The 25,389-nt window shown below is 42.0% G+C and overlaps 2 protein-coding genes across 7 annotated transcripts in view; one reads left to right on the top strand and one right to left on the bottom strand.

The window, feature by feature from the left end:
* sycp2 (synaptonemal complex protein 2) overlaps positions 1–20,332 on the top strand; it is a 51,013-nt gene extending 30,681 nt beyond the window's left edge. For all 6 annotated transcript variants that reach the window (XM_048240384.1, XM_048240387.1, XM_048240385.1 and 3 more), the window contains exons 32-46: positions 750–814; positions 5,498–5,719; positions 6,061–6,241; positions 7,061–7,323; positions 8,844–9,098; positions 9,220–9,274; positions 9,468–9,638; positions 9,973–10,122; positions 11,645–11,820; positions 15,461–15,555; positions 17,323–17,422; positions 18,357–18,415; positions 18,839–18,917; positions 19,585–19,641; positions 20,174–20,332. In XM_048240384.1, coding sequence (XP_048096341.1) covers positions 750–814; positions 5,498–5,719; positions 6,061–6,241; positions 7,061–7,323; positions 8,844–9,098; positions 9,220–9,274; positions 9,468–9,638; positions 9,973–10,122; positions 11,645–11,820; positions 15,461–15,555; positions 17,323–17,422; positions 18,357–18,415; positions 18,839–18,917; positions 19,585–19,641; positions 20,174–20,245 — 2,000 coding nt within the window. In that variant the 3' untranslated portion in view covers positions 20,246–20,332. The remainder of the gene's footprint in view (positions 1–749; positions 815–5,497; positions 5,720–6,060; positions 6,242–7,060; positions 7,324–8,843; positions 9,099–9,219; positions 9,275–9,467; positions 9,639–9,972; positions 10,123–11,644; positions 11,821–15,460; positions 15,556–17,322; positions 17,423–18,356; positions 18,416–18,838; positions 18,918–19,584; positions 19,642–20,173) is intronic.
* A 148-nt stretch (positions 20,333–20,480) lies between these two features.
* phactr3a (phosphatase and actin regulator 3a) overlaps positions 20,481–25,389 on the bottom strand; it is a 29,201-nt gene continuing 24,292 nt past the window's right edge. The window contains exons 8-12 of the mRNA XM_048240391.1: positions 23,328–23,383; positions 23,009–23,070; positions 22,312–22,452; positions 21,838–21,914; positions 20,481–21,423 (exon numbers count right to left, since the gene is read on the bottom strand). Coding sequence (XP_048096348.1) covers positions 21,408–21,423; positions 21,838–21,914; positions 22,312–22,452; positions 23,009–23,070; positions 23,328–23,383 — 352 coding nt within the window. The 3' untranslated portion in view covers positions 20,481–21,407. The remainder of the gene's footprint in view (positions 21,424–21,837; positions 21,915–22,311; positions 22,453–23,008; positions 23,071–23,327; positions 23,384–25,389) is intronic.

Genomic DNA, 25,389 nt, shown 5'->3' with positions numbered 1-25,389 from the left:
GCAGGATTTGTCACCGCTAAAGTCAAATTATAGCCTAGCTTAGGTGCTTCTACATCAACCGCTATCGACAGGAAAGGAAAACAAACGTTTAGCGATCAGGACAGCAACACAGAAGCATGACAGCCTATAATATAACGCGAGAGAACATGGATGTGTTCTCCATTTGAGGAACGTTATAATCGATCGCCCAAAATGCTTGATTGCATTGCATTCTCCACATTTTTAGCTAAATTTTCATGTATCAGCTTTTTTGTTCAGTGAATCTTTTGTAAAATGCTTTACAATTACCGTCGGGCCTACAGGCCTATCGCCTGGCTTGCTTCAGTCAAGTCTAAAACTGCAACTTTTTCTCTCTCGTGAGCATTTAATCTGCTGCCAGCTTGTGACTCCACATCGCCCAAAATGCCTGATTGCATTGTATTCTCTGCATTTTAGATACATTTTGGTGTACCACATGGCATTTTCTTTCAGTGAATCTTTTGCTTTGCAATTACCTTCCTGCCCTCCTCTTGGCTGCCTTCACTCCTTCGTCTTCATTAACATTAATCTTTTTGTCCTTAATAATCCAGTTACATAGTCTCTGTTTTTGGTTTTGGATTTTGTATTCAATTTTATTTTGTATTGTATTTTGGATTTGTGCGACCATATAAAGTAGGAAAAGCTTTTGCAGAACTGAGACCTGACTGGTAACTTCTTTCGACTCCAAATGATTACTTGTGCTCAGTAAAACATTTCACTTTCCCTTGTAGATATGTCCCCAGACGAGCCTGCTCCGTCTCCCAAACCCGCAAAGGAGCAAGCCAAGCCAAAGAGGGTGAGTTAATTAGATATCTCTGTAATGGACCTGTTTGTTTCTCCTCTGTATCAAATAAACAACATAATCCAGCCATCTGTGTGCAGCACACCATCTGCTCTGCTCGAGAAGCAGACAAACCACCATACAGATGAAGTTACACAATGTACCAGAATGCACCTGATTAAACCAGTGATAGATACTTCATTAACATGTCTGGGTTTGCAAATATCAGACTAATTTAAATGCTGTTAAAGCATTACGCATGATCTCATAGTGACGCAATATATTTTTAAGGAGGATTGTGGCACGATACACAACTTATGTATGTAGCTTATCTGAGATGCCTGTGTGGCAAAAAATACACAGTTTGATGTGGTGTGATTTCTACCTTCAACTAGATGTACCGCATAGCGGTACAAAATATGACCGCCGCTCAGTCCTGTGGTGGTGATTTGATGTGGTGTGATTTCTACCTTCAACTAGATGTACCGCATAGCGGTACAAAATATGACCGCCGCTCAGTCCTGTACATCCGTTCCGCGAAAATAAATCACACTTCAATTTGTCTCCATATTTTACTCCATCCCCCACTCTTGAAACTTTTGTGTATGCTTGTTTGGCATGCCTGAGTGTGTGTGTGCGGCTGCACAGAAAGTAGCCTACTGGTGCTGAAAAGGTGAATAGATTGTAGAATAGCCAAAGAAGATGTAGCATTGTTATAAAACCTTTAAAATCTCTAAACAATCACAAGTAGGGCAGTTCATCACAGTTCATCCATTGCAACTGGATTGATGAAAGGTCACTTACACCTGTAGGCTACATTGTATTTGGGAAAAGCAAAAGGTATCAGCATAATGTTATTTATTTATTTATTTTTATGTATTTATAAACAAAAACATCTCTGTCAGTTCCATGCCGTTTTCAACAGCTATCAAAAACAAAGGTCATTTTTGGATGGATGGATTTTTTGTGAATGTTTCTTCTTCTACATAAGATTTTGTGTCATCTTTAGTTCATGTAATACTTTTTATTGTCAATGCACAAATTAAGTAACAGTAGTCTGAAACGTTATTGTTAATGCACAAATTAAGTAACAGTAGCCTAGTCTGAAACGAAATGCTGTTTTACATCTAACCAGTGGTGCAAATAACTGACATGTCCAAATGGGCCTTGATGAAATGCGCCGCTAGACTGTTCATACACATTTTAATGGGCCAAAGTTGAAGAGCTTTTGTCCGTTATTGTTCGTGCAAATATAGGCTGATTCATGTTCCCTTGCATTGTTTAACTGAGGTCCATGGCTAGTCTGGCTTTCATCAGACCAAGCTCAATCTTTTAAGAAATCAAAAATAAATAGCGGGCAGATCAGGCTGGGTTCACCCAGCCTAGTCCATAGGCACCGATATTGTTTAATTTTCGATTGAGATATACACGCTCTGGCTATTCTAAATGCAAAAAATGCATCAGGGAGTTATGACAAAGCGGTAACTAACAAACTAGATCCTAATAGAAAGCTGTTAGCTTCCCTAAGCTACAGGTAGGATTATAAGGTAGGCCTATTTACAACATAAATTGTCAATAGGCTATGCTGGCGACACAAATAAAATCTCCTTTGAAACCAATGGCTTCGCCTTACAGTATCAAGCCGGACTTAAATGGTCATATCGTAGCGAAAAGTTGTAATAACATTCACGCAGCTCCATGAGTCAAGGAAAGCCTTGAATGAAGTAGCCACTTCTAAATGGGACCCACTACACAGTAGCTTAAGGTGTTTTGCTAAAGCAGCCATAATGAAATGAAGGGGTCATTGTTTGGATACTTCACACACACGTGCTTTTTAATTTCACAGACTACAACTACCAAGCTGTAATCAAAGCACATCGATTCCCCTCTCACACCCTGCACGCACTTAAAACAAAATAAACAGGCGTCTCAGTATATACGCATGTATAGGCAAAACTGTATCAGACCGGTGTAACGTTGGTAAATCTTCCATTGCACAGAATGATTTTGTAGCACGTGCAATAAATGACAGTCGAAGATACAAACAGTGCTGCTATACATTTGCTTGGTATAACCGCATTTATAGTTTTCTACAAATGCAATCAACCAAATGCCTCCATCACTCAACCAACGCTTAACGGTAACATTACCTAGGTCCTTATTGATATTACAAGATTAACGTACCTGCAGTAAAACCAAGCATGTCCGATAAACATCCTCAGATTTATTTCGGGCTTCAAGAAGAAATGGGAATTACACTTCATGTGAACATCGCCCTATCCTTATTAGATGTTCGCTGCGGTAAATTACAGTCCTTGTAGGAAGCGCCCATTGTTTTTCCAACCCACTTTTAACTTCCAACAAAATTACGTCTCACTGCAACGATGCGCCATCTAGTGGACAAACGACTACTTCTCGCCAATACTGAAAAATGCAGCCATGATGATGATGATGAATATTTATTTTGGCTTTCTTTTTTAATCCTACTGAATTTGTAATTATGTATCGGCCGTTCTAATACCGATAGTATGTGGGTGCCTGTGTGTGTGCATGTGTATATGTGTGCACCGCCATTTACAGGCCAATGAGTGTACAGTCACTAAATGTACACATAACCTAATTTTTTAGACCCCCATGGATGAAATTCTACTTAAACTGTAGTGGTGGTCCCGGGACGAAATGAAATTTTTCCGTAAAAAAAGTCTAGTGGGGCTACATACCCACCAAATTTCATGTACCCCGGTAGTTCGGTGTCCCGGTATCAATGACCAAAAATTCAGGGAGTAGATGACGGAAAAAAATTCTTGAATTGTGTGCATGTGTGCGCAGGTACAAATTTATGTTTATGTGTGTGTGTGTGTGTGTATGTGCGTGCTTGTTTGTTTGCTCTGCGTATGTGTGTTTGTGCATGTGCATGCATGCGCACATATGTCTACTGTGTGAGTATGTGTCATAATTATGATTACTGTAAATGTATGTGTGTCGCGTGTGTATCTGTTTATGCACATGTGTGCACATGGAATGGGTTAACATGACCCCTGGAGGCAAACATACGGAAAAAATTGGTCATCCTAGGCCCTACAGTTCTCAAGATATTCACAGAGAACTGTGTTCGCCCCTACCCTCCTTCGGGGGGGTCCAGTCCAGGGGGCTACAGATCAAAACGAAGAATAGCGTTTCCATGCTATCCATGTGGGGTACATGCCCACCAAGTGTGTACTCCGCCTTTCAGTGTCCGGGAATCCTTGTTGGTGTATGCGTCACTAAATGTACACATAAATTATTTTATTGTAAGGCCCCCATGAACGAAAAGTACACAAAACTTGGCATGCATTCAGAGGGTGTCATAATGATCCTACACTTTTAATTTCGTGCAGTTTTGACCTTTGTCAGCCAGAGATATTGTGATGAAAAAACACCTAATTTTTGCTTTTTTAATTTTTAACTAGGTGGCGCTATACATGAAATAAGTGGTAATGGGATGGGTTGACATGCCCCTTAAGACCAACATACGAAAAAGGTGGACCTCCTAGGCCCTACGGTTCTCGAGATATTCACAGAAAACTGTCTCCTCGCCACCTACAGGCCAGTTGGTGTATAGTAACATAAATTAATTTATTGTGTGGCCCCCCCATGAACGGAATTCCACAAAACTTGGCGTGCATACAGAGGGTGTCATAATGATCCTACACTTCCAATTTCGTGCAGTTTTGACTATGTTAGGTCACAGATACCTTCAATTACAACACCTCATTTTTACTTTTTTGTGTTTAACTAGGTGGCGCTATACATGAAATGAGTGGTTATGGAATGGGTTGACATGGCCCCTTGAGATCAACATACAAAAAAAAAATGGTCCTCCTAAACCCTACGGTTTTCGAGATATTCACAGAAAACTGTCTGCCCTACCCTCCTTTCGGGGGGTCCAGTCCAGCGGGGGGGCTACAGATCAAAACGAAAAACGATGGTTCCATGCTATCCATGTGGGGTTACATGCCCACCAAGTTTCGTGTACCCCGGTCTTCCAGTGTCCCGGGAATCATTGACGGAAATGTGGGCAAGCGAAAAAGAAGAAAAAAAATAAAAAATCTGACTAAACCTATATGACCGCCGCTTCGCTGCGCGGCGGTCATAATAAGAGAGTGGGCAAATGGTGGAACGCACTACCAGTTCCTACCAGAGCAGGCACGACCCTCTCTACCTTCAACAAACTCCTGAAGACCCAGGAGAGTACCTCCTTTCCTAGCACTACCAACAACCACACGCTAATTCTAGCACTAACCACTAGACTAGACTAACCCCCCTTCTAGAACTGACATTTGACTCTATCTGAGTAGTACTTATTGCTGCACTAACATGTCCTTGTCGCATTGTACCTTAATTGTTGCAGTCGTTTTGGATAAAAGTGTAAGCTAAATGACTAAATGTAAATGCACACAGTCTTTGTCAGATGCTGGTACTACTGACAACAAGATTAACACAAAAAAACAGCAACTCAAACAGAAAATCAGCACAGCACACTCGGTGTATATCCAGTTGAGTTCTTGTAATCACCAAATGGACTTTTAATCACGTTCATAAGTTGAATGAACTGAAACTGAAGAACGTAAATGGCATTGAGTGTGTGGTACTTTTTCTACATTATTTCCTGGTTGCTCCGTTACCTGAACTGCACATGTGAAATCACACATGTTGCAGAAAAGGCCTCAGAAGAAGCCTGTGGAGCAGAAGGCTGCTGCCAAGCCCTTGGCAGCTGCTAGAGAGACTGCAGCAGTTGCCAAGGCGACAGAAGGGGTTACCAAAGCGACCGCAGGGGCTGCCAGAGCGAGTGGCAGAAGGCCCCGCAGGGCCGCGACCTTGGAAGTGTCCTACAGGGATCCCTCGGACCAGTCGGAGTGTGAGGAACCTCCAGCCTTACCGGTGAGGTTTATACACAAACAGATGCCTCTTAGAGATTGATGCCATTTTCTTGTACAGTACAGGAGAGAAGAAACTTCTATCCTGTGTTATTTGGAGTTAAATTTTGTGTATTTGTCTTGATAATTGTGGGTCTGTAGGAATATGGGTTTAGTTATTTTAGTTTTTTACCTCGAGCATTCTGCTTAGTACTAGTTGTGGATTGCAGACTATGAAGTCAGTATCAGAAAAGTATCACTAGTTTCTTGTCTGATGTTGCTGGTATTCTTTTGAACTCAGAGCAGGCGTTATATAGGAGCAGGCATTATATATGCCTCTCACAAAGTTAGTTGTGTATTGTGTAGACCAAGAAGCGCAGGACCAGTGACCCTCCCGAGGTGCCTGAGAGGCCGCATCCGTATGTGAAGACCAAGAGGGTCTCTCCCCCACTGGAGAAGCCGAAGCCAGTGAAACCTCCTCAAGAGTCCTGGGCCAGCAGAGTGGCCTCCTCCCACTTCAGCCCTCGCCCGATAGAGAGGATGAGATGTAAGGACAGCATGGACGCGCCAGACGTGTTCATGTTTCAGATTTAGGGGTTCCAGGTTTTACACAGAATCTGATCTGTCTAATGAATTGCTTTGTGAAACAACTTTTCCAGTTCAGAGCAGAGGTCTAATAAGAAGTTTAAACTTGACTCATCAGTACTCGCTATATAAGACCATATTTTTAGAGCAGTATGTGTATCGTAAACGTGCTAATTACCAACCATTTCGTTCGAAAATTCTTAAAACAACAATGTTTTTTAATACTTCAAAATAACATTTGCCAAATGAACCTTACATTTTTCAGTAGCCATAGGTGTGTAGATTTGAACAAAATCTAGTTTGGTTCTTACCGGGGCTTTTACTGCCTGAAATATCTGATTTTGTTTACCGCGCTCAGATTTTAGTGCTGGGCTGGTGGGTACTTATTCCCAACCTTTCTCATGGCACATCAACGGTTAGCCTGAGAATTCTCGTCGCAATTCAAAATTCCACTGGAGCTCCAAGCGGATTTGTACATGCAGTCTTACAACACTGTTTACAGCTCTTTGAGTCACGGTAAAATGTAAATTTTGGTACGTAGCTAACTTAGATAAACTTATGGTGTGGGTGCTTGCGTTTCTTTAGGAATCCGCCGTCTTGGTTTGTATAGAAATGAATATTAAGTGACACATACACGTAAGAGGTTGTACATACGTGACGGTTGGTAATATGTGAAGTTCCTATACTTTTTAGAATCAGAACCGAAGAGCCCTTTTTTCCTGTAACATGATATGTGGATTTTTAACGTAGGGTTTTCTGTCACATTTGTTTTGGTTTACAGCTGCAGGGATGTCTCCTCCATTAGCCCTGTCCCCCTCCACCCCCCTCCTTCCTCTCTGCCTCTCCCCGGTGGCCCGACCCTCTCCTTCGCCCACCTTGGAGATGCCCAAACCCATGATGGGCATCCAGGCCTCGTCCTTCTACAAGCCCGCAACAGGAGGCAAAGACAAAGAAAAGCAGAAGACCCTGCCCACTCCTGCCCTACCGACGCCCATCGGCATGACCCCCTCCATCGCCAGCTGTCGCAGGTCATGCGCCTCAGAGGTCAGTGCTGGTGTACCAAGGGTCCCTATAGGCGTGTTAAAGGGTCGGGTGATGTGACGTGAAGTACAAGTTTCACATATACGTGAACACAGCGGCTTGTATATTGTGTAAGAAAACAGTCCGAACCGAGAGGTATGATAAGTGCTATAATCATTTTATGTGAGGTAATATGTAGGTAGCAGGGTTTCTGTTGTCTGGTAATTGCCGGACATTGGCCGGGTAAAAAAATGAAATGTCAGACAAAATTTAATCTCTCCAGTCAAATTGTCCGATTGAAATTGGCTAATAATCCCATCCCCCTAACACAATCTGAATTTGAGAATAAGCCTAAAATGTAGGCCTATACTAAAGCAAGAATACATCCTTTGGCTATGTTTTAAAGGAACAGGCTCTATCGTTTGAAAGTTATTAAACAACACGCATGTTGCATTTCAAATAGGAAGCGCGCGCTTAAAACATCTGTTTTAACAACGATCAACAGTTAAATATGGCCAGGCCCAGGCTGCAGGCAGACTAGCCTTAAGCATTTTTTAGAGGCCAGACGATGATGATAAATTGGTAACGCCTGAAGCCTCAGATGTCCCGTCAGCTCCACCACCACCAGAGAAAAAGCAGAAGTGTCGAGCGTATCTGTCGGAATCAGTGACGTTGGAAGTGGAGTTGCGGGGGGTGCGGCCGCACCAGACACATTTTCTGTGTAGACAGACCCATGGCTACACTGAACATGCAACTGTGTTCTGTTCCCAAAGCATGCTTTTTTTGTCTATGATCTGCAGGGTTAGGGCCTAATCGACGAGGAGATTGCTGGTCCGCGGATAAATTGCGGCACAATCAAATGGTTTCATTGAACCGTGGACCGAACGAAAAAGAAACTAGTCATTTTCCAGAATAGGAAATATTTCTTAATTTAGTGTTTTCAAATAAAGAGGCATAGCATTAGGGGGTAGCGCTCATTCAGTGTCTGTGCCATCTGCGCAAGTGAAACTGTTGAAACACTGGAGATAACGTGGGTAGCAGCAACAAACAATGTCTATTTAAAACAACGAATGAAGCGGATTCTTGCTGTCCATGAAAACAGCATAGAGACTGGCAAGATCTTTAAAATGACAGTAGTTAAGCATGCTTAAGTTAGGCTAATGAACATGTTGCATTTTATACGGCCTGATTGTGTTATTCTTTAAGCTACTGTACATAGCCTGTCTCCAGTTTTCCTCAACTTGATTAATTAAGAAGCGATAATAGGATATTTGACCGCATATCATCAAAATGTCCGGAAAACTGTGCTGGTCGCTTTGACCGGCACCATTTTTTTCAAGCGGAAACTCTGGTAGGTAGGTAACTGGAAGCAGGTAAAACAATAGCTTACTTGACCTCTATGTGATGTATAAGTATTGTCAACTTTGCCACTTTACTGCTGAACATGTGAATGTACAGTAACTAGTGCTGGGTTGGATCAGGTTTTTTGTGAATAACAGTTGGGTTTGGTTCTGGTGCCATATTCCTTCCCGTATCATTCCCAGCATCCTTCACTGAGCCCGGTCCACTCCCTGCACTCCCCGGCCCAGCCGCTCCTCACCTCCACGGCCCTGGACAAGTCTCCGGTAGGCTCGCTGCTCAAGTCCACTGACCTCGACCAGCAGCTGCGAGACTTTGTCAAGACGCACGGGGGCTTGCTGGACGAGTCAGACAAGGAATCTGTCATCACCATGGCGACCCTGAGTCAGTCCTCACACCTCTCAGTCAACAACGTGGCCATACTGTGTACTGAAATCGAGGTATTAATTGTCTACAGCTGCTTTCCCCTAAGTCCACAACAATATCTGTGGTCTTTCACATTTAGACAACGTTTAATGTTGTATTATAATGTTTCATTTTGTCATGTTGTAAACATTGTAGAAGACGCCTGCCTCCAACAGGGGATCTGCAAACAGTGAACAGGTGTTGCAGTCAGGTTAGAGTGTACTACATTTCTGACTTTGTTTATAAAGAACCCAGAGGGGAATGGAATGAAATGCCCACAAGATTTATTTGTACTTATGGACTTTGGGCCTAACTCACTTCAAGGTTTACCTGTGCAACAGCAGGTACACATTTCATACCACCTAAAAACGTTGCATTGTGACATTTGTGGGTGGTGTTCCCAGGCCCCAGCTATCCTACTCGCCATTCCTCCCAGTCCAACAGCAGTCATTTAGACAGTGAGAGGGAAGATGAGGATGATGAAGATCAGGGGGAGGTAGAGGAGGAAGAAGCAAAGAGTGCACCAAGGCAGAAGCCCCTCAAGATGAAGCCCAGAAAATTGTTCAAAGATAAAGGTACTGTATGTTTGAGCTGCTAGAGGAACAGATTCCTGTCTACTGGGTTCTATGTGTAACAGGCCATTTTAATAATTCACTCAGTTATTTTTATTTCATAATTTAGCAAACACTTTTACCCGAAGTGACTTGCTTCACAGACAGGGTGCTTATTTTATTAGTATGTATGTATACCAAAAACAGAAGAGAAGAGGAAATAATTTGAACTTTTTGTAAAGTATCCTTAATAAAGAATCACTTCACCCATCCACCTGACACCTTTCTCAGCATGCTTAATAGTGTATAGCCCTGTGGACTGGTCAGTTTACTAAGCTGCATTCTTGCAATTGAGCAGCATGTCCGAAGCAGCCAGAGCAGAGGCAAAGCAGCTCAGAGGAAGATGAAGAGGAGCAGCAGGAGAACGTCCGAGGAAAGAAGAGGAGGAGAGCGGTCAAAATGACTAATAAGACCTACTACACTACCCAGGGCGAAAGCACCAGCAGAGGTTGGGTCCTAACATAGCTGCTGTCTCGTTATGTAATACACAGATTTAACACCAACCAAGAGTCAACTGTAGTGTTGCACAGTGTGCCAATACTAGAAAAGTATCACAATACCCGACCTTTAAAAAAATAAAAAAGTGTCCCACGTGTGTTTGCAGCGCTCTGCGTCCACTCCCTCTCATGCTCCTTGCAGACGTAGTGGGCGCAACAACCGTTTGTTTTTTCTCTCTCATGCACGCTGCAGCTCTCAGTGAAAGGAGAGGCATGACTGTGTTCATGCGGAAAGTCCTCAGCTTGTTGAAAAACCAGATGCTTGAAGTCTAGAATGAATTTGGGTTCGATGACAATGAGGGCACGATTCAGACCAAGGGAGGCAAACGTTGAACTTTGCTTAGCACTCTGGAGACACCAACATGTATAAGGATTTCAAAGAACGACGTTATCGAATGTGATAGATAGCATATTACAGCTTCCAAGTATAGGCTATGTCAAACAAATGTTACTATCAAACGTTTTTGTGATAAACGACTCTTTTATCACCAGAGTTTGACGAGTCAGTGAACGACAATTATCTTTTAAGTTTAGCCTAGTTACCAACATGATCAACATAATTATGCAAATGTGATGTGTACTCAGTACAAAATGTCCTCATTTTATAACATTAACTTGCAAACTGCTGGCATGTGCTTTTTTGTCAATATTTTTTTTTGATCACTTTTAAACTGCGCTCAGTGGAACCCAGACCTCCACCAAAGAGGTGTATTGATTATAAGCAGCAATGAAAATATATCAAAGAAATTCATATCATGCAACATATGGGTGTGCATGTTCAATGTATCAATGAAGGTGATAATAGCATTCACTGTTTTAAGAAATATGTATTATGGCAGTAATATTATAATGTGATTTGATCAGTGCTGAAGAAGCAAGGCAGAGGCAGGCTGATCTATCTATCTATCTATCTATCTATCTAGTCAGGTAAAAGAGGGTCCCTCATATCTCTTATTCCATTACTTTGCCTGATATTTTGGGTCTCTGCCGGGGAATCGTTTTAGTATATTTATGATAAATATGATATTTATGGCAGGTATCCTATCCAGGTCATAATTTCGTATCGCCAAAAATTACAATTCAGAAGCCTGTTCAAGATTTTTTATTATGTACTATCATAACAACTTGATGTTATTATTTTTGTATTAGATAATAGTATTACCACCATACAGCTCGTAGTCCATGTTCACTGCTTTCAGATGCATATTTTCTGTACATGCCTTTATTTTATTCTCATTTCTGATCATTGGTCTGTTTTTCTGTTCTGGCACTACTGGCAGTAAAGCATGAAACATGTCTGTGTTGTGTTTGGTACTAATCTGTGTGTATGTATATGTCTTTGTCTTTACATGATGTCTATTTCGATGTTTTCCTCTATGTTGTGTTTCACTCTTATGTGTGTTTATCCTATATGCCTATATACAGTATTTCATGCATGTCTGATTGTTGATCTGTTTCTCTGTGTGGTGACAGTGGAGAACATGGAGGTGGAGATGTCCTCCCACATGACATCCAGCACCGGTAGCACCTGGAAGACCAGCCTGAAGGGAAACATGGATGTGGACGCCGTACACACGGAGATGAGCAGCTCGCAGGAGATGGGCTATGTCTGCCGCGAGTTCAGCACCGAGCTCACCAGGAAGTTCCAGGTAGGCTACTTCCTCCTGAGAGGAGACTGACTGGACAGACAGACGGACCTGAGTGCGGCTGGGTACACTGAAAATAGAACCGCTCTCCCACTTTGAGTCATAAGGTCTCAGAAACTTACTGAGAGTTACTGGTAGACATAGATGATCAGGTGGTCTGAGTCATCCCCAAACACACACACACTCACACACACACAGACAAACATACGCGCGCGCACACACACACACACACACATGCACACACACACATACACAGACACACACACACACACACAGACACACATACATACACACACACAACACAGTATTAAGTGATAAATTGAATATAAATTCTTCATTGAGCTCAGATATTATGCCGTAACTCAAACAGCTAAGAATACTTGAATGACATAGTAGCGACTAATTGCCACAGTGCAGTGTACTGTAGAGAGCATTGTCCACTGTCATGCTTTGGTTAATTGTGGGCTATTAAACGCTTCGGGCCCTATCAAGACATTCTAAAGCGCATCGTCACTCGTCAAAAGTTTATTCAAATTTAGTAGGATGTCCAGTTCACATTGGGAGGGGTTTCGTTATCAAACGTGGAGCACATGGCGCAACAAGGTGTTCCTAGGTTTTTTAATCAGTCATATGGGTGTGTTTGGGGCTTAACATCATTTAAACCAATGAGAATGACATCTGTCATTCCCTTTACTTGGCATAAAAGCCAATATGTCAAATAAATGCATCGGTATTTTGGCATTCAACGGCGCATTTGAAGGAGGCTGCTTGCAAGACCGTATGGAATAGTCATTCCTAAACCATGCTTTACTAAAACCTAGCATAGCCTTCACGCATTTGCACTCGTCTATTATTTGAACTCATTGGCAAAGTGAAACTAACTTCACCAAGGTGTCAGTCAACGACAAGACAGTTATATGACAATGGGTTACCATCGAAAACATAGGCTGGAAAAAGCAACACTTACCCTAATATTGCTCAAATGAAATTGCCCGAATAAAACAACATTTCTCCTGCAGAGGAGTTGCTTATATCTCGTGACAGTGCGTCTTCAGCTGTGCTCCATACGTGTCTCTCGCCTCTCCCCTAATCACTTTTAACCGTCATTACCAATTTGCAAATGATGGTGAATAACTACTCATCATGATATGTACAGTATTATGTAATATATTTATTCTAATTATGTTTCCCATTGTAATCGTCCAATTTGTCAGGGCCGTTTCAAGGAATTTGGGGGCCCCAAGCAAAATGGACATGGAGGCCCCCCCCACCGCCCGCAAAGACTACATGAACCACAGCATAGCCATACAGTTTAAGTTCACCCACTTGTCGTTGCACTTTACTGCATTGACTATCAATGTCAATTAAGTTCACCCACTTGTCATTGCACTTTACTGCATTGACTATCAAAGGGGCGCTCACAGTTTGTCGTTGCATTTTATTCTTAACCAGTCGTTGTCTTGGGGCCCCTGGCCAGCTCGGGGCCCCAAGCAATTGCTTGCCTTCTAGCGACGGGCCTGCAATTTGTAATGTTTTGCATGGACGTGCGCTGGTGTGCGTTCATGAATGATAGAAGGATGGTGCGTGCACCTGCCAATATGACTGTTGACAATGCGCTCTTACAGTTTTTTTTTAATTGCTAACAAGCGCTTACCCATACTTCAGATACTTTTTCTAAACTCTTAACACAGACTCACGCCTAGAAAACACAATTGGCCAAATGGATAATTTTCTTCTCAAAAACACATTTTGTTAAATATATTACTAACACATATATCTCTGCACACACTAACTTTACCAAAACACTGGAAATCTGACTCAAAATGAAATTATTCTGTCAAAGAATGACTTCTATCAAAGAATTTCACTTCACAAGGTACATGCATTCAATCAAAATACACCAGGTTTCAAAATACTGGCTATTGTTGACATTACAAAAAAAAGCATAGACTTTTATGTTTCAGTTTTACTTGCAATTTTTCAGTTTTACTTGCAGGTATTTGCATGCAATTTTTACACTAAATGTCTTGGTTGGGAACTGTATGTCCACATGTTATGTTCACATTCAAAAGCATTCCAGTAAAAAGCAAATCAGTTTATTTTTTCCTTTACTGTTTACTACAGGAGGTACAGTAGAAATACTGTTTAGAGTAAGATAGAACAGAAAAAGTTTTACAGTATTGCTTACAGTGAACAACAAAATATCCATGAAACACACAAGAGCATTCTGAACAAAAAAAAACAACAGCAAAAAGCCCAGATAAAAGGGGGGGGGGGGGGCTAAAAAATTACTGTATCTAATCTCTGCGATCTTCAGGGTTAGGCCACATGTTTTCATCAACATTGCATTGATTACATGGTCAATGATAGTGGCACGAATTTCATCACTGACAACAGTTCTTGCAACCTTTGGAATGCCACCACCATGCATTTTTACACCTCTACCTTGCCCTCTCTTTGGGCCTGCTCTTTTCCCTGGCCCTGCTCCTCTCACTGCTCCTGCATCTCTCACTGCATCTCTCACTGGGCCTGCTCTTCTCCCTGGGCCCCTTGCTCTTACTCTTCCTCATCCAGACATTACAGTGCTTGTCTTTTTCTGTTTCTGTTTCTAAAAACATCACTCCTCAAAGTCCTCCTTTTACTGTATACGTGTCAATGAAAAAAATAACCCCTGCCACTGAGTCTAAGCCAGACTGGAATCAGCTGTGGTTGGCCCAATTTACCCAACATAAATCAATTGTGTGTCAATTATTCAATTGTTTGTTTATTATCAGCTGAGATACAGTATATTGTTTTTGAACTGATATCATTGTAGAAGCTGAGGTTTTTATACTGTATCTAAGGTTTGGAATATTGTTTTTGCTATTGTGGGATGTTGTGTGTTAACATTCGTAAATACTGCAAAAACAATCCATAATTTTGTTGGGAGGTATAGCTTGTCTGTTAAGAAAATGTAAGCATTGTGGAAAGGTGTTCACTGACTGCATATCGTGTGAAAACGACATGAAATGTGTGAATGGTATGGCCACAAAACACCGATGCTGTGCTAACTGTATTTGGAGTTTTGAAAATGTGACAACTGGTTGGACAAACGCTTGTTAGCGACTGAAAAAAACTGTAAAATAACATATAAACAACTCACCATAGACTTCTGACCAGGTGTACAATAGCGATTTTTAGACAATGCGCCAGGCCCCTCCCTAGGTTGTTAATTGCCACAATTGCTTCCCCACCGACACGTTTCCTCTAGCAGGCAGCTCCCTGCTTCAATGGCCTACAGTACACGGGTCAATCAGGGATGTAAAGTCTGTTTAATCTGGACACGTAGTAGAATGTGCCCCGAGGTCCAGTGAAGTAATCTTCCCATAATTTTTTGTGTTTCCTCCAAGAGTGTCCCTTGAAGACTGGTTCGTCAAAGCTGTCGTCACACTTTGGTGCAACAAAGACAAATGAGTTCAGTGGTCCCATTGTCATTTAGCCCTCTTAATGATGTGCTTTGAAGTGATCCCCCAGTGCAAGGCCTTTTTTATCTCTCTGATGATATGATTAGATCTTATTGCATTGGCTAATAAAAGCCACGAGGTGTTAAACTCATTATAGAGTGCCAGCTGAAGCATGGATGTTTGTGTGTGTGTGTGCCCAGAAACGCTCGGAAAAGATGGAGCTGTACACTAAGCAGTCTCTGAAGACTGTCCAGCAACATATGTCCACTGTCAGCCTGCAGATGCGCAAGCACAGGTCAGTGTCTAAACAGTCACTGTTTTTTGACCCATATTTGCCATATCCACATGAAGGTTGTTCATGTCACATATCACAAAATAGGACATGTATGTTGAGATATTAAAGGACAGAGAATTAATATCCAGTTAAAAGCAGTCACATAAGTAATATAGCAGGGATGTTATCAGTTCATGAAATGGATTAAACCCCATTTCCAGGCTTGGAAAATGTCATGAAAGTCCATAAATGCATTGACAATTTTGGATAAGTTTCTACTATAATTAGTTACAGTGCATGAAAATGCACTGTACTGTTCTTCCTAGGCTTCTTCTTATTCTTCTTCTTCTAACACAGTTAATGCAGCTTTAGTGTTTAACGTAGAAAATTCATTCAAACTGCGTTGCGTTTAATTAAAAAAGTTTAATTAAAAACTAGCCAAAATTTCCCCATAGACTCAACATTGGGCTGATGATATCAAAATAGAGCCATTAAGCAATTATAATCCTCGGCCAGGTGGCCAGGCCACCTGCACCAACTGTCAGTTTCTCAGGCTTTAAGCGAATAATTTCATTCTCTTAAGACTACAGATCCTGTTCCACTGCTTTCTCTGTCCACAACTGTTTCAAAATAAAAGTCCTCACCACAATAATTTACTGTTAAACAATTCAACCATTTAAACTATCCACCTATTTAACTGTTCAGCCATTCCAACTATATTAAACCACCACCTACCTAGCAACCAGCATAGCAACCACCTCAAGTACCCTAGCAACAGCCTAGCAACCATGTCAAATACCCTAGCAACAGCCTAGCAACCACTTCCACAGTTACAACCTAGCAACCAATATAGCAACCAATGAGTATAACCTAGCAACCAGCATAGCAACCACCACAACTAACCTAGCAACAGCCTAGCAACCACTTCCACAGTTACAACCTAGCAACCAATAAAGCAACCAATGAGTTTAACCTAGCAACCTGCATAGCAACCACCACAACTAACCTAGCAACAGCCTAGCAACCACCTCAAATACCCTAGCAATAGCCTATCAACCACCATAACTACCCTAGCAACAGCCTAGCAACCATGTCAAAATACCCTAGCAACCATGTCAAATACCCTAGCAACAGCCTAGCAACCACTTTTACGATGACAACCTAGCAACCGACATAGCAACCAACATGATTACCCTAGCAACCAGCATAACAACCATCATATATACCCTAGCATCACTATTGCAACTATATCTGCATTATTTGTATTTACTCTGTATGATATTTTACATCATATTTTTTGCATTTTCATGCACTGTATTTCCTTCAGGAAATGCTTTTCTAGTTGTTATTGTGTTTGTAATGTTGCATTGTGTGATAAGAGTTTCCACTTGCCAAACTAACCAGAGATGGGGAAACCTGGCTTCAGACAGTAAAATTTCTACCACTTTTGTTCCAACCATTCAGAAAAAACCTGCGGATTCTCATTAGCTCAACTCTTCAGCCAGGTAGATGAGCGAATTGGTGAAATCACCTATTTTAGGTGCACAGGTAGAACCAATACATGGTAGGAGTTTTACTTTCTGAAGCCAGGTTTCCCATCTCTGAAACGAACCTATTCGGAAAGGCATGGAAAAGCAAATGATGCAGTTTTGTGTACTATGAAAGCTCATGGAAATATTGTTAAGGATCCCTGAAAAGCCTCGACATGTTAACGAAAATAGGTGGGAACCCTGAGTTCATCATGCCAAACAAGTGTGGTAAGAACCTGCTATTTTGGTCTGGTGGCAGGTCACAGAGGCTGGAGAAGATCAAGCATGCGCTGCTGGAGGAGATCAGCAACCTGGAGCAGGACGACAACGGCCTGAAGAGCATGGAGAAGGAGCTGACGGTGAGTGTCACCCTTCTGTGACCTTTTCTGACCCTTTGCGTCCCAGACGCAAAGGGTCAGAAAACATGGGTCATGGGTCAGAAAACACACACACACACATAGACATGTGTGATCGTGTCATTCAGGGGCACAGTGCACTAATAAACAATGTCAATTCAATTTGTTGTGCTTATAGAGCGCCAAAACATTACACATGTATCATGGTGCTTTAGAGAATGTAGGCAATCAGAGAAAAAGGAAAGAAAGGAAGAAAAGAAAAGAAAGAGAGAGGCCCATGGGTAACAGGGGCGAGGAAAAACTCCCTAGAATTGGAGATACAGGAAGAAACCTCGAGTAGGTCCACGACTCAAGGGCCTGAGCCATCTGCCTAGGGTCAATACAGGACAGTAAGGTCTGTTTACATGACAAATGCATATGATAGTCAGGTGTAGAGAATAAGACATGGTGTTAAAAAGCACTTGAGCAGAAAGTTACAAGAGGTGGGGTGATTACGTATCTGGTTTGATAATTCATTAATCCTGATTTAGTGACAGAAAGTTCAAATAGTCCAGCATTGGATTTGTCCAGGGGAAGGGAGTTGTCATGGGGCATGTGGTGGGTCGGCAGACAGGCCAGGAATCCGGGCAGAATTGTCATAGGCAGGTGATGGGTCGCTAGGCTGTACGGGCCAGGAATCCAGATAGGGGGACAGTAATAGGGCAGTCGAGGATGGGACTTCAGGTGAGATGGGTGAGAGGAGGACCAACACATGGATGGTTGATGACTGGTGATGATATACCTCACAAGTGAGGTACAGTAAGGGGAAAAAAAGAGAGATGTAAACCAAATGATTGAGTGTGAGACTGAGATAATAGACTGACACCTGGTTTTACCCATCACATCTCTGTGCCAGAATTGAGAGAACGTTGCTTCCCCCATACCTTCCTTTTTATAGATCTACTGGAAGAAACAGACCCTGGCTTTCCACTCGTACCAGGAGAAAGAATCTCGGAGGTGAGCAGGGGACGCTAGGTTTGGTAACAGTTTGTTTGTGCGTCATTAGGGTTTTTTGGATTACAGCGTTTCGTCATAGACAAATGTCTGTTATTTTCTGCTTGTTCAAATGGCACCTGGGAACAGAGTTACATAATCCTGGGGCCGATTTTGTGGAACTGAGATAGTGATTGTAGCTGAAATGGCAGCCCATTAAACTGGGTTGATTGCCTGTTATTGCATTAAGGAATATTTTCATCAGCCTATCAACACTTCGAGGAAAGGAAGGGTGTTTGCTCTTTTCCTGGAATCCTCGCGGGTAATGGGATTTGGGTGCAGGAGGCACAGTGCCTCGACTTCAGAGGAGAAGTCGAGCTTACATAACTTGCTTTTTACGTCACGTCACAACAAAATGCTCCCTTGTGTTTTCATGCCCTGTGCCAGGCTCCAGCACCTGAAGAACTCCTTTCAGACAAACGTGTGCCACAGCCTGGAGTATGAGCAGCAGATCATTAGTTCTGAGGTGAGCCATTATCACTGGACGTATGGTCAAACTGTACTAGACCCCACTGAATGCTGAATACGCTAATATTATCCTATCAATTAAAGGAACTGTATGTAGGATTTTGGCCAAAACTGGTACTACAATCACTTTCAAAATACTGTAGAGCGGTGTACACCCCAGATGTGGTAACTAGAGCAGAGCTGGCAACCCAGATGCCGAAACACTACTGACTTTGTGATTACTAGATAGGTGGAGGCTAAAACACAAATATGTAAACATCAACATCAGTTGAGGGCTGCAACTTCACTTTTTTAAATGACGATATCCTGGCCGGACTACTGTTGTCAGCGGCCATTTTATGATTAATTGAATTACATTTGTTACATACGGTTCCTTTAATAAAGATAATCTATCTGTATATCTGTGTATAAGTGTAATGCCATTTTAGTGTTATCACAGACTTTTTTGTTACTGTTGTTATTAACATTATTAACATTTTAGTTGGTTTGGTCGATACAACCACACCTACATTTTTAAAGTAAAGTAAATGTAGTAAGAATGAGAAATTGGTAGTGAAAATTACAATTAAGGACAGGCACCAAAAAAAAAAACCCACCCTGGGTCAGTTCTGTATATCATTCAAAGTAACCCCTCTTGACCTGGCCTCTGTCTTTGCTGTCTTCAGATGTGCCTGATGAAGAAGGACATGAAGTCGGTCCAGGATCAATTTCTTCAGGAGATGGTGAGTAAGACAGGACCTAATTAGACCAGGACTGCATACAGTCATTAAGACAAATGTACTTCCAAGGGCACTAATTTAAATGTCGGGCTAAGTCGAAAGTGTAATGTGTCAAACACGTAGAGCAAACATTATCATTGCTGGACGATATATATATATACATATCATTATTTAAATATAAAATTAAATAAAACTATTTTTAACGACTAGCTTACAGTTCTATCAGAAAGACTCAGGGAGGCACAATGAAAGTTAACACGTGTTTTAATCTATCAAAGGATATACAAAATACATAAGCAACAATAAGAGTCTTTGGCATAGGCCAAATGAATGAATGAGTGACCAATTAAGTCTTCCTGACAGAACTAACGCTGACACTTCCATTTCTGAGTAACTTTTAGTAAAAGCATCTTCTGCTTGCACTACCTTTGAGTCACTTGGTAAAAAGCATCTTCTGTTTGAACAAATGTGAACCTGAACAGAGAAAGTATCTGAAACACTGTTGATGTTTTTCTGTTTACCGTGTTGTTTTTAGCGAGAGGAAGAGCTCTCAAGCATGCGTCGAGGACTGCAGAGTCTGTTCTTGTCGGGGGCTCCTCTATTCTAACTCAGAGAAGGATCGATAGAGTTGTTTTTAATCTGCTTCATGTTCCTGTTCACATTCCGATTCCATTAATGTAAGAATTCCCTTTAGTGCTGAATCTGTTTAGACATGTTGAGTAGATGTTATAAGCCATATTTATTTTAAACCAGTATTTATTCAGTTCAATGAGTCTATTTATTTAAGGTTGTCAAACCTCAGTGTGTCAATTCACTCACACAATTTTAATCTAAATAATGAATTCATGTGTAAAATGTATTTATTCATATGGAAAAATTGATTGCCTTATTGTTAATATATTATTAAAACCACATTAATAAAAAAAAAGATTGATGAAAAAAAGGTAGTCAGTGCTGTCTTGATTTTTCTCCATAATCACATGTTAACACATTGTGTTGTTAAACACAAAAACATGGAATCCAGGACACATATTCTGTCATTATGATGACAACTGCTACACATGTCTTCATTACCTGTTCTTGGCTACAGATTTTGGTATGTTTGGAACAAGAAGACACCGCATATTTTTTAAAAAGTCTTGTATTATGAAGACAAGTAGTTCTTACAAAGGTTTTTTTTTTTTTCTTTTTCAAGTGAAGACATGAACAACCCTGTTCAGACTGATTCTCCATACACCTCGGTATGAAATTCACCCCAAAGACCTGTACTCTCCCCACATGACCCTCAAGTATAACAATATTTCACTTTCCTTTTTTTTTCAACATTTTTTTTTTTTTAAGTGGAGCTGGTCACACATGCACAACTTCCACCAAATCACTGATGGTCTCTTGAAACAACTGTCCTTTCAAAAAAAGAAATCCTTTCAAAAAGAAAGAAAGAAACAAAAATACACGGAATACACTTCTCCACTTTTGCTCATCTTTTCTTTTTCCACCAAAAGTGGATCATCGCCCCCAAAGCTCCTGTTTGGAGTGTCCTGCAGGCCGCTTCTGGCTGATGAAGCGTGGCCTCCGGGTGCCTCTCCAAAAACATCACAGTCGCCCCACCACCCTTCGTGGAAGAAGCCAGGGCACTGGCAGAGTAAGGACACAAGCCCGTGGACAAAACCAGAGGGGGGAGCCCTGGAGGGGAAAAAATCGCCTCCAGGATTTTCACAGACGAAAAAATGAAAATCTTGCTTCATCATTTCTTCATGGAAGAAAGTCCTCTAAGGCCTGTGAAATCTTTACCAGGGGGAAAAGGGAGGGTAGAGAGAAAGAGGGGAGAGAGACATTAATCAGAGGGAGAAGAAGAGGTGCCTTTGGAATCACACAGACACAGTGATTATAGCATTTCATCAATCAGCAGGGCTATTTTTAGCTCGGCCTTGAAGAGACCAGCGCGTCAGCCTTCTTCCCGTTAACGGCAGCAGAAGTCACTGTTACGAAATCAAATTAAATAGCTGCTTCCTCCAAAAACATGACAGGTCAAGAGCACACTCTTGTCTTTTTTGGTCTGTGTCAGGCACAGGGTTATTTATGGTAATACTATGTCTGGGGAAATGGGGCTTTGATTCGGAGCAATCTATCTATAGCTCTCAGGAATAGATGTGATGCGCGTTGAGCTAAAAATAGCTCTTTCTGTGGAGCCAGGCTTACCTCGTGAGATGCTTGCTGGATGCGTGAACCTCCATCTCGGTGCTTTTGAACTCATTCAGCTCCTTACGGATTGCAGCCTGTGGAATGGGAAGAGAGAGCACTTTAGAAAATTTCCAGGTATGCGCCCAGGGATGTGTGTGTGTGTATTGTCAGATCAAAGTTATTTCAAGAATCAGAACAACGGATTCTGTCTTTGCTCTGAAATATGAATTGTTGGGGTATATTTGTATTTATTTTAAAGCAGATGACAAAAGTATTGATAAAATCTAATAGCCCTACAACTTTGACACTAGTAAAGCCATTTGTTTTGTGACTAAATGAAAACACATGAATTTGAAACACCTAGGTATACGTTTATGAATGAATTTGTAAGACACCAGTTGAGACACCTCATGATCAAAATAACCAGGTTTGCCTGATATTGTGTTTATATATTTACAGATGACAACAAATTAGGTCCATTTGGCCCCTCACCTTGTCGGCTGCAGATAGTCTGGTCCAGGGCTTGTCTGCCCTGCGGTCATAGTCCTGAGCCTTGGCCACCTCCACATAGTCACTGAAGCGGATCAGGATCTTCCGCTCTCGTAGCTCGTCTACTGTGGGTCTCTGATTGAGCTGTGGTCAGAGAGAAGTGGGGAGGTAAGAAGCAGGCATGGCCAGAGAGGGGTCCCTAACCTCCACTGCCAGTAGGCAAGTGGTTCCAGACAGTTGGCATCGCAGCGTGTGCTTTGAGTCAGCTAGGTGTGCATTCGCCTTTAGACTGTGCTCCCCTACAAGACAACCTTTATGGATCCACCTGCTGCACAACTAAGCCTCTGGTCTAATGTATAGGGATGCTAACAATATTCAATAATGTTTTCAAATGTTTCATGGACAGCATGATTGAAATCATAAATTACACTGGAAAACAGGCCCCACAAATATGTCAAAATGTTTTAACCATTCAGATTAGACATATTTTATAATTAAATTTAAGCAATTAACACACTCTGTATGTGTGTGTTATATAATTTAGTCTATTAGTTGTTTTTTTATATATATATTAATTGTGGTTTAACACTTAGCATTGACTTTAGGCCTAATGTTCAATCCATTACCAAAATGGAAGAAATAAGATGCTGTTATTGAATAGCCTTTATGGACCACAGTAGATTGAATAATGCATGTATACCTTTCTGTTTAGTCGCTGTTTGATTTCTCTCCTCTCCTCCTGTTCTGTTTGGTCGTTCCTCTCTGGAATATTGGAAACACATTTGCAACTTCAAGCACAAGAAGACAAGCATAGCCTAATCAATCCGTTTCTTGGTTACATTGTAGGCTATTGCATAAATAAGAGTTGGCTATCTAACCTAATCCTATAGCATGCGTAAAAGTGAGCAGTATAGGTCTAGGTAGGCTACCTAAATTCTAAGTAATATAAACTTTGTATTAATGAGGATATAGCCTAACTGAAGACGTGTAATATAAGGGAATCGTGTTTAGTTACTTACGTTTCAAAATATTCCTGCCCTCCAACTCCTCTACCGCCGGCCGTTGACTTAGTCTCCTGCGAAAGAACACCACAATCACGTTCTGGACCATTATCCCGGTAGTGATAGGACTAGGCTACCTAATCACTTCAGCTTTGTTTCACAACAAGGCTATTAACACAGCCAGTATTCTGAAGGGAAACTCAAAATCTCTCCATTTCGAGTTCAAAGCCCGACTCTGATATTTCGATTTAGGTGTTCCCCACATCTGGATACACGATGATGCGCCAACACGCTTTGCTGTGTTGGTTTCTCTTTCTCCTGGTACCCTTGAACTGATAAATGATAGCCAACCGGTATGCTACCCTTCGGTCGTCAAAGTAACAGTTACAATCTAATTCTCTCCGTGAATTTGTGTGCTGTGCCTGTGTGCAAGTGCTGAAGCTCTCTTGCCTCTGTTGTAGTCTCTAGTAAGAGTAGCCTAGTGCAGTATCAGCACGCCTTCAAATACACGAAGGGCTCTCCCTGCTCCGCGCAGCGCCGCCCACTCTGAATGCATAATGATGTTGTGAAGGATATGCTACAGGTTACGGCGCTGACATTTCACTGACACAGTAGCCTACCAAACAAGAAATGTCTATCAAAGAAAACAAATCGAGGTAACCTACCAAAAGAAACTATTCAGGAATTTGGGACAATGGCCTTATAGCCTAAAGAGTAGGATGACAAAGACAAAATCACTCAGAGTGAAAGACTCAGTAAACACTGCCTGCAGTTACGCAATGTTTTCATCTCTTGGAATTTAAGGTCTTTCTGAGTTCACATTTTGGTCAGCATATTTGGATGAGAAATAGGCTAAACGACGGGGTTGTTAGTGGCTGAAACACTAATCCAGTTAAATATTTGCTGCCACAGCAGGTCTGGTGTTTTCTCCGAACTTTGGCTCTGTTTTGGACCAGCAATACTTTCCCACTAGCCGCTGTCCTATCAGAGCGCAGGAACGCATCTTCTGAGCATCCCAACAGATGTGGCGCCATTAATATTTTAGCAGGTGAAACAGAGAAGCACTCCCAAAGCCCCAAGGGTAGCTGTCTCGATATCATTGACCTCCTCTATCCCATGTTGCCTAGCAACAGAGGTTTCTCCAATGGTACTGGGAAATCTCGGAGACAAAGAAATCTGTTTGGGTAACCCTTATTACTCGCGTCCTCGCGGGACATTGTGCTCTGAGAGAACGCGCCTTTAACCTCCTAAAAGCAAAGCCCAACCCACTGAAGGCATCGACCACGATTTTTATATATATATATATATATATTTTTTTTACACAAAACGTTCCATCCACAGAGTCAGCCAGCTGATATCACGACAAGTGCGACTCTTGAGTGGGCGGCGGCTGTGTTGGTTCTGTCAACACAGCGAAAAAGACAAATTGGTGCATTTTGTCTCTTTAACAGCGCTCCGGCATGTAATCCCCACATCCAGCGCTCGGAGCAAACAAAGGAGCACCCGTGGGGGTGGAGAATGGAGGAGATGAAGGGAGCGAGAGAGCCCCAGCTACCGCAGTGCTTGCTGCCGCGCCTTGCATTATTCAACAGCCTCGGCTCTAAATATAGCAACAGCAGCGTCTCGCTTGAGTGGGAGTGCTGGGCACGACGGGCTAAAGATAGAAAGGTCACATCACGCTCTCATCAGAGGGTATGATGCGCACATCCCCAAACTGATAGCGGTGCAGCACAAGCCCAGATGGCGTCTGACTCCACATCCGCGCCATGTTTGGCCCTGATCCGAGCCAGAACCAGGCGCAACATAAGAAGGCATCTAGGCATGATGTAATGTGACAGCTGCTTTAAGATCACTGCGAAATGGATCTGATATAAGCCTATGGTAGGCTATGTTCTGAGTAATCTGTGGGAAGACACAGGGGAGTCTGGCTCAGTTGAATCAAGTACCTGCTGCTGCTGGGGCTCCCTCTTCTAAAAGCAGAGCAGTGTGACACGAAAGAAAAAATATATGGAGCAAATCTGCTTACCTCCATGGAAAACAGGCATATTAGTAATTTGCCACTCGCACTGTTATAACCAGA

Source organism: Alosa alosa, chromosome 4 (genome assembly GCF_017589495.1).
Source record: "Alosa alosa isolate M-15738 ecotype Scorff River chromosome 4, AALO_Geno_1.1, whole genome shotgun sequence".
In the NCBI taxonomy this organism is placed as follows: Eukaryota; Metazoa; Chordata; class Actinopteri; order Clupeiformes; family Clupeidae; genus Alosa; species Alosa alosa.
Note: the sequence above shows the minus strand (reverse complement) of the source record. Positions and strands in the feature narration are given on the sequence as shown.